The sequence below is a fragment of the Gorilla gorilla genome, chromosome 7 (assembly GCF_029281585.2).
Source record: "Gorilla gorilla gorilla isolate KB3781 chromosome 7, NHGRI_mGorGor1-v2.1_pri, whole genome shotgun sequence".
NCBI classification, from domain to species: Eukaryota; Metazoa; Chordata; class Mammalia; order Primates; family Hominidae; genus Gorilla; species Gorilla gorilla.
In genome coordinates this window covers 25,930,960-25,945,928 of record NC_073231.2, presented here as the reverse complement: position 1 = coordinate 25,945,928, position 14,969 = coordinate 25,930,960, and the positions used below count along the sequence as shown (strand labels likewise).

Genomic DNA, 14,969 nt, shown 5'->3' with positions numbered 1-14,969 from the left:
AGCAAAGCAGGCTGAGGAGGAGACTGTGGGGAGGTGGCAGGGAGCCCAGCAGAGAGTGGAAGGAGGCAGGAGGGAGGAATTGGCTGTGTCCAGTGCTGCTGATGGGCTGAGGGAGATGAGGCCCGTGGATTCCTGAGCATCCGTCAGACAGGCGGGGCCAAACACCAGGCTGAAGCAGGTCTAAGAGAGAATGGGAGGAGAGCAAGGGACAGGTGGTGTAGACAACTCGATTGAGGGGTTTTGCTTTCAAGGGGAGCAGAAAAATGGAGTGGTAGCTTAAGAGGGGTATGTGGTCACGAGGAGGTCTTTTTTTAATTGAAGATGGGTGATGTAATAGCTGATGGGAATGGTCTAGAAGACAGCAAAATCATGATGTAGGGGAGAGAGAAAAAAATGAGCTGTCTCATTCATGCTTACAAAGGCCCTATGTGGTAGATACCAGTTTGCAGACAAGGAAACTGAGGCAGAGGTTCAGCCATTTGTCCCAGGTCACAGAGCCAGTAAGTATCAGGGCCAGGAGTTGAACGCCGATGGCTGAGCTCTAGAATGCCCAGTCTTGGCTATTGTGCTGTTCTCCTCTTGGTTTTCTGGCTGGAGTTGTGAGCTCTTCCAGAGTGGGCCCTCCTCTTGCGCTTTTATATCTAACACGGCACCCTGCAGAGGGCTGTGCAGAGGTAGGACCTGATCAATCTTTAATGGGCAAGTGATTAGAACACCAGGAACTGTGTGCTGTAAGTGCTCAGTCAGTCACCTGGCCCACGTGAGAGGGACGTGTGGCCTCAGCCTACCTCAGCCCGAGTCCTTCCCACCACCTTGCGGGACCTTGTGTGGAGAGAGTGGTGCTCAGGAAATACTGGGAAGCATTTGTAGGGTGGATGAAGAATGGATGAGGAGCTTAGACCAACGGTTCTCGCTGGCATAACTGCACTACTGGGTGTGACTCGGGTTCCTGTGCTGGGCAACCTTGGGCAGGCCCCTTGCTCACACAGTGCTTCAGTTTCCTTATCTGTAAAATAACAAGGTTGGGTGAGGTGATCTCCCATCTGGCTCTCACCAGAATTCCTCAGGAGGGCATGTGTGTGCTGTCTGCACCCAGGCTGCTGACAATCCCATCATGAGCATTGTCTGACCCCAAATGCCAGTGTCCTGCTGGTGGGTGCACGGGGGCCCCCTCGTTGTATGACGCTGAGCCAGTCACTTTATTTCCCATATTTGTAAACAGGGCCATACACACCTAGTTGCTTGCCTTTTAGGCTTGTGATGAATTTTAAGTCCATTATTGTCCTAGATTGCCATGGTACAGCTCACCCTGCACCAGCTCCTTCCTAAGCGCTCCCTCAACCTGCATATTAACTCCTTTACTCCTCACCACAGCTTTAGGAGGTAGGTCCTGTGAAGTGATCCCCATTTCGCAAAGGGGGAAACTGAGGCACAGAGCAGGCACATGGAAGCATATTGAGTACTGGGAGACATCTCCCAGCGAGGGGGCAGCTGTGTCCTCCTCATGCTTGTGTGGCCTCTGACCTGCTCTCTTGTTCCTCCTCCAGGGACAGGGGCAGACCCGGTGGTCAGCGCCAAGAGCAACCATTGCCTGGATGCTGCCAAGGCCTGCAACCTGAACGACAACTGCAAGAAGCTGCGCTCCTCCTACATCTCCATCTGCAACCGCGAGATCTCGCCCACCGAGCGCTGCAACCGCCGCAAGTGCCACAAGGCCCTGCGCCAGTTCTTCGACCGGGTGCCCAGCGAGTACACCTACCGCATGCTCTTCTGCTCCTGCCAAGACCAGGCGTGCGCCGAGCGCCGCCGGCAAACCATCCTGCCCAGCTGCTCCTATGAGGACAAGGAGAAGCCCAACTGCCTGGACCTGCGTGGCGTGTGCCGGACTGACCACCTGTGCCGGTGAGTGCCGCGGCAGCCCCGGGGGTGCTGGCAGGAGGGCGCTCGCATTGCCAGGCTGTGTTTTCCTTTCTCTGCATTCCTTGGGTGCATCGAATTATGACCCTGAGTCCAGCAGAAAGGGTGTCAAAAAGGGTAAAACTGACTTGGACATGTGCAAAATGAATTTTCCATTTCATTCATCCATTCGTCCATCCATCCACTTCTTTATTCATTCATTTGTTCATTCATTCACTCAGAACAGGTTTATCTTTTGCTTACTTTGTGCTTAGCTGGGGAAACCAAAATGAACAACCCAAGGAGCTTATAATTTAAAACCACAGACTCCTTGAGTCTTGGAATAAGAGACCTTTGGGTGCAGTGGCTCATGCCTGTAATCCCAGCGACTCAGGAGGCTGAGGCAGGAGGATCACTTGAGGCCAGGAGTTTGAGACCATCCTGGGCAACATAGCAAAACTCAGTCTCTACCTATATATGTGCGTGTGTGTGTGTGTGTATACAGACACACACATATATACACATATATATACTTACATATATTATATAGAGCTAAATTTCAGCTCAGTATAACCATGCACACCCCCCAAAACTACCTTCCTAATAATGAGGCTACTATGTTGTTAAGCACTTACTATGTTCCAGGCTCTGCGCTAAGCTTTGGACCTACGTTGTGTCATCTAACGTTCACAATAACCTTGTGACGTGGGTATTTTTACTCCTATTTTATAGGTGAAGGGATGGAAGGTCAGGAAAATTTTGTAAACTTGCTCAAGGTTACATAGCTAATGAGTGGTAAAGACAGGATTCAAAGCTAGGATTGTCCGACTCCAGGACCCATTCCTCACCCTGACACTAGACTGGATCAGACCTGAATACAGAGTGAGCTGGCTTTATATATATATAAAAGAGACTTTAGACAATTTAGTCCCACTTCTGAAGAAAGTTTCTGCCTAATATCCCAACGTAGGTCACGTGGCTATCAGGAAAGGTGCTCTCATAAAACGAAGAGCCAGCTCACTCTGTATTGAGATATGATCCAGTCTCAGTGATCATATGAGTGAGGAATGGGTCAGGGTGAGGAATGGGTCCTAGAGTCGGACGGTCCTAGCTTTGAATCCTGTCTTTACCACTCATTAGCTGTGTAACCTTGAGCAAGTTTACAAAATTTTCCTCACCTTCCGTCCCTTCACCTATAAAATAGGAGTAAAAATACCCACGTCACAGGGTTATTGTGAACGTTAGATGACATAACGTATGTCCAAAGCTTAGCGCAGAGCCTGGAACATAGTAAGTGCTTACCAAGTGTAGCCTCATTATTAGGAAGCTAGTTTTTTTTTTTTTTTTTTTTTGCAGGGGGAGGGGCGGGTGGTGGTGCATGGTTATACTAAGTTGAAATTTGGCTCTATATAATTCTCATGTTTGTCCTTTTTGTTTGCTAAGTATTTATTGAGACTCTGTTGTGTGCAGTTCTTGGTCCTAAGGCCTGAGGATACAGGGGAAACAGACAAAGGGAGTGGTAATCCCAATTCAGTGGGATGAGGCTGTGGGCTCCCAGAGGAGAGAGCACAGGAGAGGGGCATCTGCCACATCCTGGGTGTCCAGGGGAGGAGGGGGCCTTGATCTGAGCCTTGGGAAACGAGGAGGAGAAAGCCAGGGAAGAAGCCTGTTGGAAAAGCATGGCACAGGGTGGAAGTGGGAGAGGGCCTGGGCTCTGGGGAGCTGCAGGTGTTGGGCACATGTAGAGTGGGCCATGATGGGAGGCAAGTCGGGGGAGGCTGTTGGAGAAATGGGGATTGTAGTGGGTGCAGGTGTTTATAGATAGCCTGTTGTGTTGTGGGCACTGTTCTAGAGGCTTTTTGTCTCATTTAATCCTTGCAACAAAACTGAGGTAGGTGCTATTATCTTTATCTGTCAATGAGGAAACATCTGGCAAGTTACAGAAAAAGTAACTTGCTGAAGGTCACACAACCATACATTTCAGAGTCGGATTCCAGCTAACCTGCTTCTTTCCAGTATTATTGAGTGCTCCAGACTAAGATAGTGAGTGTGGGTATGGAGAAAACTGGATTATTTCAGAGGAGATTGGGAAGTGGCCTTGATGGGGCTAGGTGACTGGCTGAAAGTCACCTGGAGATAGAACCCTGGTGGCAAGAACTATTTCTGTTTTGTTTACTCCACACCCTGTCCTGCATGTAGAGCCTGGCACTTGGTGAGCATTCCGTAAGGTTAGCTGAATGGATAAATGAATGATGTCTGCCATGTTTCCTAGTTGAGTAATTCTGGTGAGATGGAGCCATTCAGTGGGGGTGGTATTGGACATGCAGCATTTGAGGGGCCTGGGGGACTATTGCCACCTTCATGGCAACACATAGGGGGCACTTGGACTTGTGGGTCTCAACCTCAGTAATGAGGCTGGAAAGAAGAGATGGGTTTGGAAGTTATTGAGTACTTTGCTGGTGATTAAAGCCACAGCAGTAAATGAAATGGCCTAGGAGGGGTTGCTAGAGCTCAGGAGGGAGTCTGGGCTGGAGATGCCTGAAGATTTGGGCATCCTCAGTGTTTAAGTCATAAGGCTTGGAGCGAACGTTGGAGGCAGAAATCTACTGGAAACACCAGTGCTTAAGGGAGGGGCAAAGGAAGTAGGATGTGAGACTGGAAGGGAAGGGGGTTTCAGAGGGAGGAGGTGACTGAGCTGTGGTGTCTCACAGAGTGTGTATACGTGTGTATGCATGTGTGCATGTGTTTGTGTATGCCTGTGTGCATGTGCATGTTTATGTGTATGCATGCGTGTGTGTGTGTGTGTGTGTGGTGGAAGATGGACCGCAGTGGGCCTGGCCTGGCAGGGAGGCAGAAGTAGAGGCATTGGGCACAAACCACCTTCTTCAGAAGGAACCACGGCCAGGGCCAGGGACCGCAGAGAGATGGGAGATGGGGAGGAGAGCTGGGGCCCTGTGCACACTGAAGGGGAAGTGGTACTTTGTTTGGTTTGCAGAACAAGCTCTCCTGGAGTTCGGAGAGGGGCCTGATCCCAGAGCTAGCTGCAGGGCTCAGGGAAAGCTCTGTGAAGAAGGTGGGTTTTTCTCTTTTGCTTACTTAAAAAAATATATCTTATTGCCTACACAAACCGATTGAGGTGATTGAAGATGAAACTATGCATACCACAATGAGGAAGGCCAGCCTTAGAGAGCAGGAGAGAGCAGATGTGGCCACGCTGCCATTTGCCACAGTGACAGAACTTGAGCTCCGAGCTTCCTGGTTGCTGGGATAAAGGGGAGGCTTGATGGGCCAAATAACCCCCCCAAACAGGATAGATGGGAGCATGATTTGAGACACATTCGCTTCTTCTTCTGAATGCTAAAATGACCTTGGGGGCTGCATCCTACACAGCTGCGTGGAATGATGGAGCAGACCGGAACTGGGCCTTGAAGGGGCTGGAAAAGACCAGCATGAATCCAAGCCCAGGACCCAAGCGTAGGAGTGGGCTGGGAGTGCTCAAAAGCTGGAGGACTGCAGGGGGCCTGGCGACGGGGCCTGGAATCAAGCTGCTCAGGTGTCTGAACTAGACATCTCAGGTAGAGGAGTGGCTGGGACAGGGCACCCATTTTATTAGTATTGCTTTAAGGAAGGGTGGATAATGTGACAATGTAGTGGACAGCTCCTACCAGGCCTGCAGCCCTCAGATGGGGGAGTTTGGAGCAGGGTAACTTGTGGCTTGGAGAATGTCTGTGTCAGTTTAAAGAACTAGAAGCATTTTTTCTTTTCTTTTTTTTTTTTTTTTTTTTGCTTTTCTGGAGGTGGGGGAAGCTAGGAAACAGGAGAATCAAGTGATACACTTCACACAGTGGAACCAGAAAGGGCGTTGAAACAGGGCTAAGTATTGGGAGGGTCAGGACTGAGGAATCCTGGGAGCTGAGGGCTGACAGTTTCTGAGGTGTGCTGAGCCAAGCAGATGAGCTTCTTGCACTGGGAAATAAATTTAAACAATGGAGACTCCAGGGCCCACAAACAGTGCTATGTCTGGATTATTGAATTAGGTACATGGCTCACTTTAGGAGGCCTGGGATCCTGAGTAGGAAATTCTGATTGCTCCAGGATGTGGCTGGGTGAGCTCCTGATCTTGAAGCAGGGCGTTCTTCCAATCCCTCTTTCCCTATCTCCCACCAACACACCCATCTGCATGCAAATTTCAATGTGGTCCCGAAGGGGTAGGGAAGGAATGAGGGCGGAACCTGCATTAGGAAGAGTCTGGCAGGAGCATGGAGAAGTGCCCTTTGGGGAACCTTGTGCATGATGGAGAGTGGAGGTTTGGGGCGGGGTGCATTGAGACATGCATCCGGAGCAACAGAGACTGAGATGCGCAGACACTGCAGGTGGTGGATGGAGGTTGCTGTGGTGGTGCCCCAGAGTCAGGGGACCTACCTTTACTCTTCACTTGCCTGGGGCCTCCTGCATGGTCCTCAGTGGGCTATTTCACTCCTCATGCCCTGGGGGGGTCTTCATCTATCAAATGAGGATGCTGAACCAAGCCATCTGTAGGGACCCCGAGGTCTTACAAGTCTATGGTTCTGATTCTGTTGAAGCAGTTTTCCTGTCTGCTTTCTCCCTCTGCTCCTGCCCTCTCCACTAGAGGTTATTTTACTGGAGAGATGAGCTCTTGGTATGAGGGGAAATGACTCAGCCAGCCTCATCAGGGTGGATGGTGTGGGAGCAGGTATTTGAAGGGCCCTTCTCACCAGGCTCTTCCCTGGGCCGGGCCTGGAAGGAGAGGAGTGGCTTCTTTCTACACTCTTGCAGGCCTGACTTGCCAACCCAAGTGTCACTGTCCCCAGAATCCACAAAAGTGCTCAGTTGTCCTATGGATGCCAGTTGTTAGCATCAGAGGTGACAGGTGGCTCAAGAGGGGCACCTGGAGAGCAGGAAGCTGGGTCATGGCTCTCGACTGTGCCTGGGAAGGGGTGCACTTCTTCCTTTCCCTGGTTTGACTTCCTCCAGGCTTCTGACCGCAGGTGGAAATCTTCATTCTGAAAATGGGAGAGCCCAATGCCAGGGTGTTTGCAGCAGGAATTGCAGAACCCCCAACCTGCCTTTGCTGGTACTTTAATGAATGAAGCCGGCCTTGATGGGTGTCCCGGGAAAGCCTCTCTGGGCTTGCGACTCTGGAAGTAAGGCCCCAGCCCTTGGCATCTCCTAGGAGCATGCCCATGCTGCCGTGCTACAGCACCCAGCCCTGATACAGCCAGGCCTGCTTGGCCCCTGTGGTCCCTCCTCCTGCTGAGGGAGTTGGCCTAGAGATGCCCAGGCCTCCTGCGGGGGGAATCTTGGTGGAAGATTCTTGGGGGAAGCTCTTCCAGAGCCGACCTCACCTGGCACTACATGAAAGCAAGCGCATCGATTCGCCATGTGGCACACTGCGTGGCAGGCCTCGTCCATCACCCGTGTGAGATTTAGCAGGCTCTGCATGCTGTCTTATTAAATGTCACCAACGATAAAGTATTGGAGGTTTCCTTTGATCTAGGGTTTAAAGATGCCTTGGTTAAACAAGGATATCTGCTTGCTGGGCCTCGGGGTTTTGGGAAGCACTTCTGAATCCTCCCATCATCCTTTGAACTCAGAGCAGTTTGGGGTCAGTGGCTGAGGATGGAGCCTCTGGGAGTGGAAGCTTTGGGCTCTACTGACAGTTCCACCTGGCTTTGAAGTTGCATCTCAGGAACCTTGGCTTATGTCTTTGGCCTTTGTCTGGTTCATATCGCACGAGCCTTAGGGCTGTGGACTTAAGCTAAGTGAGCATCTAGGGATAGATCAGGAGAGATGTTTCCTTTAAAAGCCTTCTGATAAGGAGCCTGGAAAGCCTGGAGAACGTCTTGGAATGCATCCATGGCATTTGGCTGGATTCATTCCAACCCCCACATTGGGCCGAGATCTACATTTTAAAAACACAGTCTTTCGGTTTTTACCCTCTCAGCTTACAGCCATTGCAAAGATGGTCTCAGATTGTGTGTGTGTGTATGTGTGTGTGTGTTGGTGGTGGTTGGGGGGTCGTGGGAGGATGATTCTGTTGTTCTCTAAACTGTGTCCCTACCAGGCCTCATTTGGAAGCGGTCCTCTGAAATGCCCTGTTCCTCTTAGTCTGCCAAGAGAACATAAATAACTCCTTGCTGGCTCCGTGCCATCTCCTGGGCTGTAATTTAACCTCTGGGTGCTGAGGATGTGTATAAATAGATTCCAGCCTGGAGCTACCCTGGCAACCTGGGCCCTTTCCTGCAGTGGACACTGCCCTCGTCAGAGAGGCTTGTTGGGAAGCAGAGGAAGTTGGGCTCACCTCCCTCAAGGCTGTCCTCAGGGGGTGGGAAGGAGTCCCTTCCACACACTCTCTTTCTTGCCCAGCGTGGGGGGTGTTCAGTGTCTTCAGGCAGTGTGGATGGACAGGTCTGGGTTTGATTCTTGGCTCCTTGGGACTGTCCCTCAGCTTAGTGGCTTTCCATAGGATCTGTTGGCTGATGTTTTTAGCAGATCATCTCTAAATGGCAGCATGTGATTACTTGCACAGGGTTAGGTGGGCTGTGGTGCTTCCAAGCCTTCACTCCCTTTAAAGTAGAGGTCCTTGAATATCTTGAAATTATACAGGAAGTTTTGTGTGTATTTTCTAGAAAGAAATTTGTTGCCTTCATTAGATTTCCTAAGGGTTCCTTGATCTCCCAGAGCATAGGAACCTCTTCCTTCTCTAGATGACCAACTTGGATTGGCTCCCTAGAGAAGGATTTTGAGTCTGGCTTCTGGCTCAGTAGCAAAGAGGGCTGTGATTGATTAGTGATGCCTGCCACAGGCATAGGAGGGGCAGCATGGATGTTCCACGGAACCCAGCCAGTCCTCCCTGGGGCCAGCAGATTATCTATAGCAGGAGGAGTGGGGGTCCTGTGACTATTTCTTTATTAATTTCACTACTCTTTATTGGTCATCCACTTTGGGCCAGGCATTGTGTTCGATTGGGAGAGTTAATGAAGTAGGTAGAGCTTGTCCTTGTGGCACTTAGAGCCTAAGGAGGGAACTCTGTGTCAATCTTGTCTGTGGTGGGAGAGGAGCCCCACTACCATTGTAGCTACAATTGTGTAGGTGATAGCTTTTCCCTCAGGTTCTCTTGAAATCCCAATTCTACTAGGTCTTCCCTGGGTAACCCTGCTGGCATTGCAGAGCAGCCCTTGCTTAGGGGAGATGAGTCGCAGAAAAGTAAAATCTCACTCAGGGGCCCATCTGGCCTTGAGCAGTGCCCAGAGTCCAACAGCCACATCCAGCCCCAGAGCAAAGCTGTGCAGAGGAGTGTGGGGGGGAAAAGGCCACCCCCTTCCTGAAGAACCTAACTGCAAGGAGCCGAGACCCTGAGATCCAGCTTCCCCTTGGGGATCCCATGTGGCTGCTCTTGCTGGTCTCAGTAGGGGCTCTGCTCACTCTTTAACTCTGGGCCAAGGGTCCCCGAGTGACCCTCCCTGAAATTTCCCGTGACATGTTGAGACAAGGCTGGAATGCTGGATATTACTTTACTAAAGGCTCTGGGGAAATAAACACAGAGAGAAGCTCCAAACCAGAGCTCTAGTTTACAAGACAGGATTCATGCTTCGCCCTGCTGTGGCTGCTCCTGCTTGGCAGGGCTGCACAGAGCCTTCACCTTAACTTTACAGGCTTCTCTCAAGGCATCTGGGCTCCAGAGGCTCACACCCCAGGTGGATGAGATGCGGATCCTGTTTGGCTAAGGCTCCCACTTGTGGAGTTGTGCTTGAGGACCCAGGCATCTCTGAGTGGTTGGGGAGGAGTGACCCATTCGTGACAGGTCACTTACACAGGGAGAATCCGAATGCAAGCCAGCATAGTTTGTTTGTACTAGAGGCCTCACCTACAACTGGGCTTGTGTTTGTTCACACAGGGGCAGACACACTTTCAGCCACCCTGGTCTTGCATTTTTCACACTGGCTCCCTGAGTATTTCTGCTTTCACTCACTGGCATGGACTGTCTCCTTGCCTGGTATCTTAGTCAGTACAGGCTGCTGTAACGGAATATCACAGACTGGGTTGCTTCAACAGCAAACATTTACTTCTCATAGTTCCAGAGGCTGGAGATCTGAGATCCTGGCTGGGTTCTTGATGGCACCTTGATCCATAAAGGCCCTGTGATGAGGGCCTTATTCCTGGTTATGTCCTCGTATGGTCTTTGTTGATGTGTGCACGCAGAGGCAGAGGAGAGAAAGAGAGAGATCAATCTGTTGTCTGTTCCTCTTCTTATAAGGCCACTAATCCCGTCATGAGGGCCCCACCCCCATGACCTCATCTAACCCTAATCACCTCCCAAAGGCCCCATCTCCAAATAGCATCACGCTGGAGATTAGGGGTTTAACATATGAATTTTGGGGAGACACAAACACTACATTCATAACATCTAGACTTCCCCTCCATCAAGCCTGTTTGGCTCCCATCCTGTATCTTCCCCTGGTCCCTGCTTTTCCAGACACTCTTTAGAACTTATCTGTATCCTTCCTGTGACATCACGTGGCTTTCCTTTAATATTTTTCTTCCCAATCAGGCCTCTGTTTTTTAATATTCTCATTTTATATTACTACCTCATTGGCATCTTTCTTTCTTTTTTTTTTTTTTTTGAGATGGAGTCTTGCTCTGTCAGCCAGGCTGGGTGCAGTGGCATGATCTTGGCTCACTGTAACTTCTGCCTCCTTGGTTCAAGCGATTCTCCTGCCTCAGCCTCCTGAGTAGCTGGGACTGCAGGTATGCACCACCACACCTGGCTAATTTTTGTATTTTTAGTAGAGACGGGCTTTCACCATGTTGGCCAGGCTGGTCTTGAACTCCTGACCTCGTGATCTGCCTGCCTCAGCCTCCCAAAGTGCTGGGATTACAGGTGTGAGCCAATGGGCTTGGCCAGCTTATTTCTTTAACAGCTGTTTGTTGTATGCCCACTCTGTGCCAGGCACCATACTAGACACTGGCTACCCCCTGGAGAATACAGTGTCAGTGGTCTCTGCCCCCTTGGAGCTGACAGTCTGATGGAGGAGGCAGATGGTGAGCAAGCACAAAGACAAGCAACTAGATAATGCTGCTGAAATGAGCAGGATGTGGAAATAGAGAATAACGGGCAGAGAGGGGGAATCTGCTTGGCCAGGAAAAGTTTATCTGCAAGATGACATTTAAACTGAGACCTGAGGAATGGGGAGCCTGGTGTCAGACCAAGGGAGAAAGAGCATCACGTGCAGAGGGCATAGCATGTGCAGAAGTTTGCAAGAGGGAAAGGGGGGAAAGGTGTGGCTGGGGCAGCGGGGCTCGGAGAGAGATGCACAGGTTGAGGTTGGGAGGCAGGCAGGGGCCAGATCACTCGGGGCCTCACAGGCCACAGCAAGGAATTTGGACTTCTGAGTACAGGTGGAAAGGAGCTTCTGAAGCCAAGCAGTGCATTGTGAAAAATTGTGATAAGAAAGATTACTCTGGCTGCTGTGTGGAGAATTAAGGGAGGAGGCGAGAACGACTGCAGAGAGGCCAGGGAGGAGGTTATTTTAGAATCACTGGATCAGAGATGATGGCCACTCAGCCCAGGGTGGTGGCCAGGTGGAGAGAGATAAGTGGATAAATTGGAGATATTTCGGAGGTAGAAGTGATATACCTGGTCTGTGGCCTGAGGGTGATGGAGGAGCTCAAGGATGACTCACGGGCTTCTGGCTTGAGCAGCTTGGTGGTGATGGTGCCACATTCTGAGATGGCGAAGGCCTGGCGGGAGATAAATCAGGAGTTCCATTTTGGGCATGTTAATTTCGAGATGCCTTTGAGACATTCATATCTGGCGCTTGACTGGGGTTGTAAATTCTGGGAGCATTAGCATATTTATGGCATTTAAAGCTAGAGGAATGGGTAGGATTCTCCTAGGGAGAGTCTGGGTGGAGAGGAGGCACTGGGAACCTGCCTGGCACCCTGTCAGTGCCCAGTAGTGCTGGGTGCTGTTATTACGGTATTCTAGGAGTCAAAAGAACGTGTTCTGAAAAAGAGGGAATGGATAGCTGTGCCGTATGCTGTAGAGAGGTCTGGAAGGATGAGGACACCTGGGTCACCATTGGATTTGGGGACGTGGAGGGCCTTGATGACTCTTACACAGAAGTTTTGATGGATTGGTGATTACAGAAACCTGATCGGGGCTAGAGAAATGTTGGCCAGTTGGTTGGTTAGAGCTTCCTGGGAAAGACATTAGTGGAAAGGGAAGATGTCTGCCCCTTGGGTGGAGACATGGCTGAGGAGAGCTCAATAGCGGTTTGGCTTTGATGGCTGAGGAGAGCTCAACAGTGGTTTGGCTTTGGGAAGTGTGGAGTGAGGTCGAGGAAGGCAGGAGAGTGACAGTGACCCTGCCATTGCAGAGGAGCCAGTCCCAGCTGCTCCGTCATCGCACTGGGCAAGTCTCAGCCTTGGGACAGCCTCTAGTGTGGGGAGCACACCACTGTTGGTCTTTGATACTGACTCTGTCCACTGCACTGTGCTTGGGACCCTAGAATGTCCCACCCGCCATGTCCTCCCCGGGCTCGGAGGGGCCATGATATGGCTGCCACCAACTCAGCTTCTCCTGCTATGGCTAAAAGAGTCCTTCAGGTGTGGGAAGAGACTCTTCCCCACATCACTGTGCTCTTGTGAGCAACCTGGATGGCCCAGCCCCTTAGAGAAGCCAGCTCTCGGGCTGCCCAGAGGAGCCTTGCTTTTCGGCTTTCAATCTTCCTCCTCGAGGAGGCGTTTGAACAGTGCAGGGGCTGTTGGAGAGGTGCCCCTGGCTCCTGCAGTGGAAGTCCTGCCCAGGATGTTTTGAGGATGTGGCCTTTCCCATGGCAGCCTTGGGATGTGCTCTGCCTTCCACGTGGGCATCCCCAGGGGGAGGCAGCCCTGCTCTCCTTCTTGTGAAGTGGCTTGTGGCGCCTGGGTGTCCTGGATCCAGCTTTCAGCTTCAGGGCCCTTTTGGGGTCTCTCATGGAAGACTCAGAGGCCTCACGCAGGTAGCCCTGTTATCTCAGGGTTCTCTAAATGTGTTACTTAATAAGAGGACAAAGTCAAGTCAGGGGGAAGGGGTCCTGGATTAGGAGTTACACTAAATCCTCACACTATCCCTGCCGATAACTAACTCTCTGATCTTGATGGAAATTAGGGTGAGTTGCTTTGTTAGGTAGTGAGTTCCCCATCCTCAGGTGCAGAGGCTGGAGGTCCTCTTGCCAGCATTAGAGGAGTGTCAGGGAAGGGGTCTTGGAGGTGAGTGGGCACATCAGATCACTACTGGCATCCTCCTGCTTAGAGCAGAATGAGGACATTGACTTATGAGCAAAGGAGCAGTGAGCTATTTGCTCTTCATATAGAGGGAGAGGGAAATTTGGAGATCACTGTCCCTACTCTCCCTGGTCCAAGACACATTCTCTGAGTCCAGGAGGAACCCTCCGGAGCATGTGACCCTTCTTCCCTCCATCCATGGGGGTGCACTGTGATCTCTGGGAAGTGCCCAGGAGAAGAATCCTGATGAGCTGGGGTCAAATAGATGCTCACTCAGCAGCTGCAGGAGCTGGGCATGTTCTTCACAGCACGGAGCTCCTGTTTTCCTTGTCAAAATAAGGACAGTAGCACCTCCACGAAAGCTCTGGAGTCCATTCAGGAGGCCTTTCGTGGAGCTCTATGTCTGGGAGCCTTGCACCTGGGATGCTGGAGTGAACCGCAGACCTTCCCTAAGGCGCCCACAGGCTCGCCCTGGCTGTCACATGCGGGACCGGCCCTCACAGGCTTGGTGGGGTTGTTGAGAAGGCCTCTTGGAGGTGATGTCTAAGCTGGGTTTGAAGGAGGAGTAGGCCTGTACTAGGAGGAGGCCCTTCTCTCTGTTCCTTGCAGAGGGCACATGCGTGTAAAACTAGAGGTACCCCAGAGGAAAGAGGGACCCAGCTCACAAAGCCGTGGACTCTGGGCCAGGGAGTCTGATTTTCCCCAGAAGACGGTGGGGAGCCATGAAGTATTTTAAGCAAGAGATAGACATGATTCAACTAGTGTTTTAGAAAGATCCCTTTGGCCGCTGTGTGCAGATGAGTTGGAGGAGAGCAAGGCTGGAGAGAGTCCCTTAAGGAAGCTGAAATGAGATGGAGTCTGAGATAGGACCAAGGCAGAGGGCAGAGGGTACGTGGTCAGAGACCTTCAGAGGTCAGCTCCCAGGGCCTCACTGGATGCAGACAGTGAACGGCGGAGCTTGGGATGGTGCTAAGGTCTGTGGCCTGGTGGCCAGCTGGCTGGTGATGTTGTCACCTGAGAAAAGGGGGTGGGGAAGAGGGGAGGAGGATGAGGGGGAGGAGGAGGAGGGAGAGGAGGAGGAACAGGGGGAGGGGGATGAGGAGGGGGAGGGGGATGAGGAGGGGGAGATGGTGGTCCTTGTCTGGCATGGAGGGACAATGTTTGGGTTTCAGACTTATTTGAAAGCCTTCGGAACATGCAAGAGGAAATGTCAAATCCAAAAAGTGTTTGTGTATCTGCGAGTTCGGGAGAGAGGCAGGGGCTTGGGATGGAGATTATGGGATTAAGGGAAATAATGCATGAAAAGCAGCGAGCATCCGGCCCGGCACACAGGCACATGGTAAGCATCATTCCTTCAAAGAGTGTTTAAGCTCGTTTGAGGAGACAGGGCTCACCCGTGTGAACCACTGTTAACTATCAAGAGGAGGCCCTGTTTGATTAGGTGTTGTAAGGATTAAACTGCTCGATGCAGGCATACTGAGAAGGGAAGCCGTGAGGCTGGGAGAGCCAGGGAGAGTGGTGTGGAGACAGGGCCCTGCGGCGGGGGCCAGAGGGAGGGAGGCTGTCTTGGGTGGAGGCTTCTGGGAGAAGAGGACAGGAGAGGGAGGCAGGACTGAGCCTCCTGGACGGCGGGACTGTCCTGCTCAGGGCTGAAGGTGCCGGCTGAGGGAGGAGAGTCTGTGCGCATAAGGTTGGAGCTTTGGGATGTCCTGGAAGACATTGACCAGGCAGGGGCTCCCCCGTTCCTCCCAGGCCCCGCACCTACCAGTCCTCAATTCCAGCCA

At 51.6% G+C, this 14,969-nt stretch overlaps 1 protein-coding gene across 7 annotated transcripts in view; it reads left to right on the top strand.

The window, feature by feature from the left end:
* Positions 1-14,969, top strand: part of GFRA2 (GDNF family receptor alpha 2) — a 121,793-nt gene that overhangs the window by 62,380 nt on the left and 44,444 nt on the right. For all 7 annotated transcript variants that reach the window (XM_055348262.2, XM_055348261.2, XM_055348260.2 and 4 more), the window contains one exon: positions 1,548-1,902. In XM_055348262.2, coding sequence (XP_055204237.1) covers positions 1,548-1,902 — 355 coding nt within the window. The remainder of the gene's footprint in view (positions 1-1,547; positions 1,903-14,969) is intronic.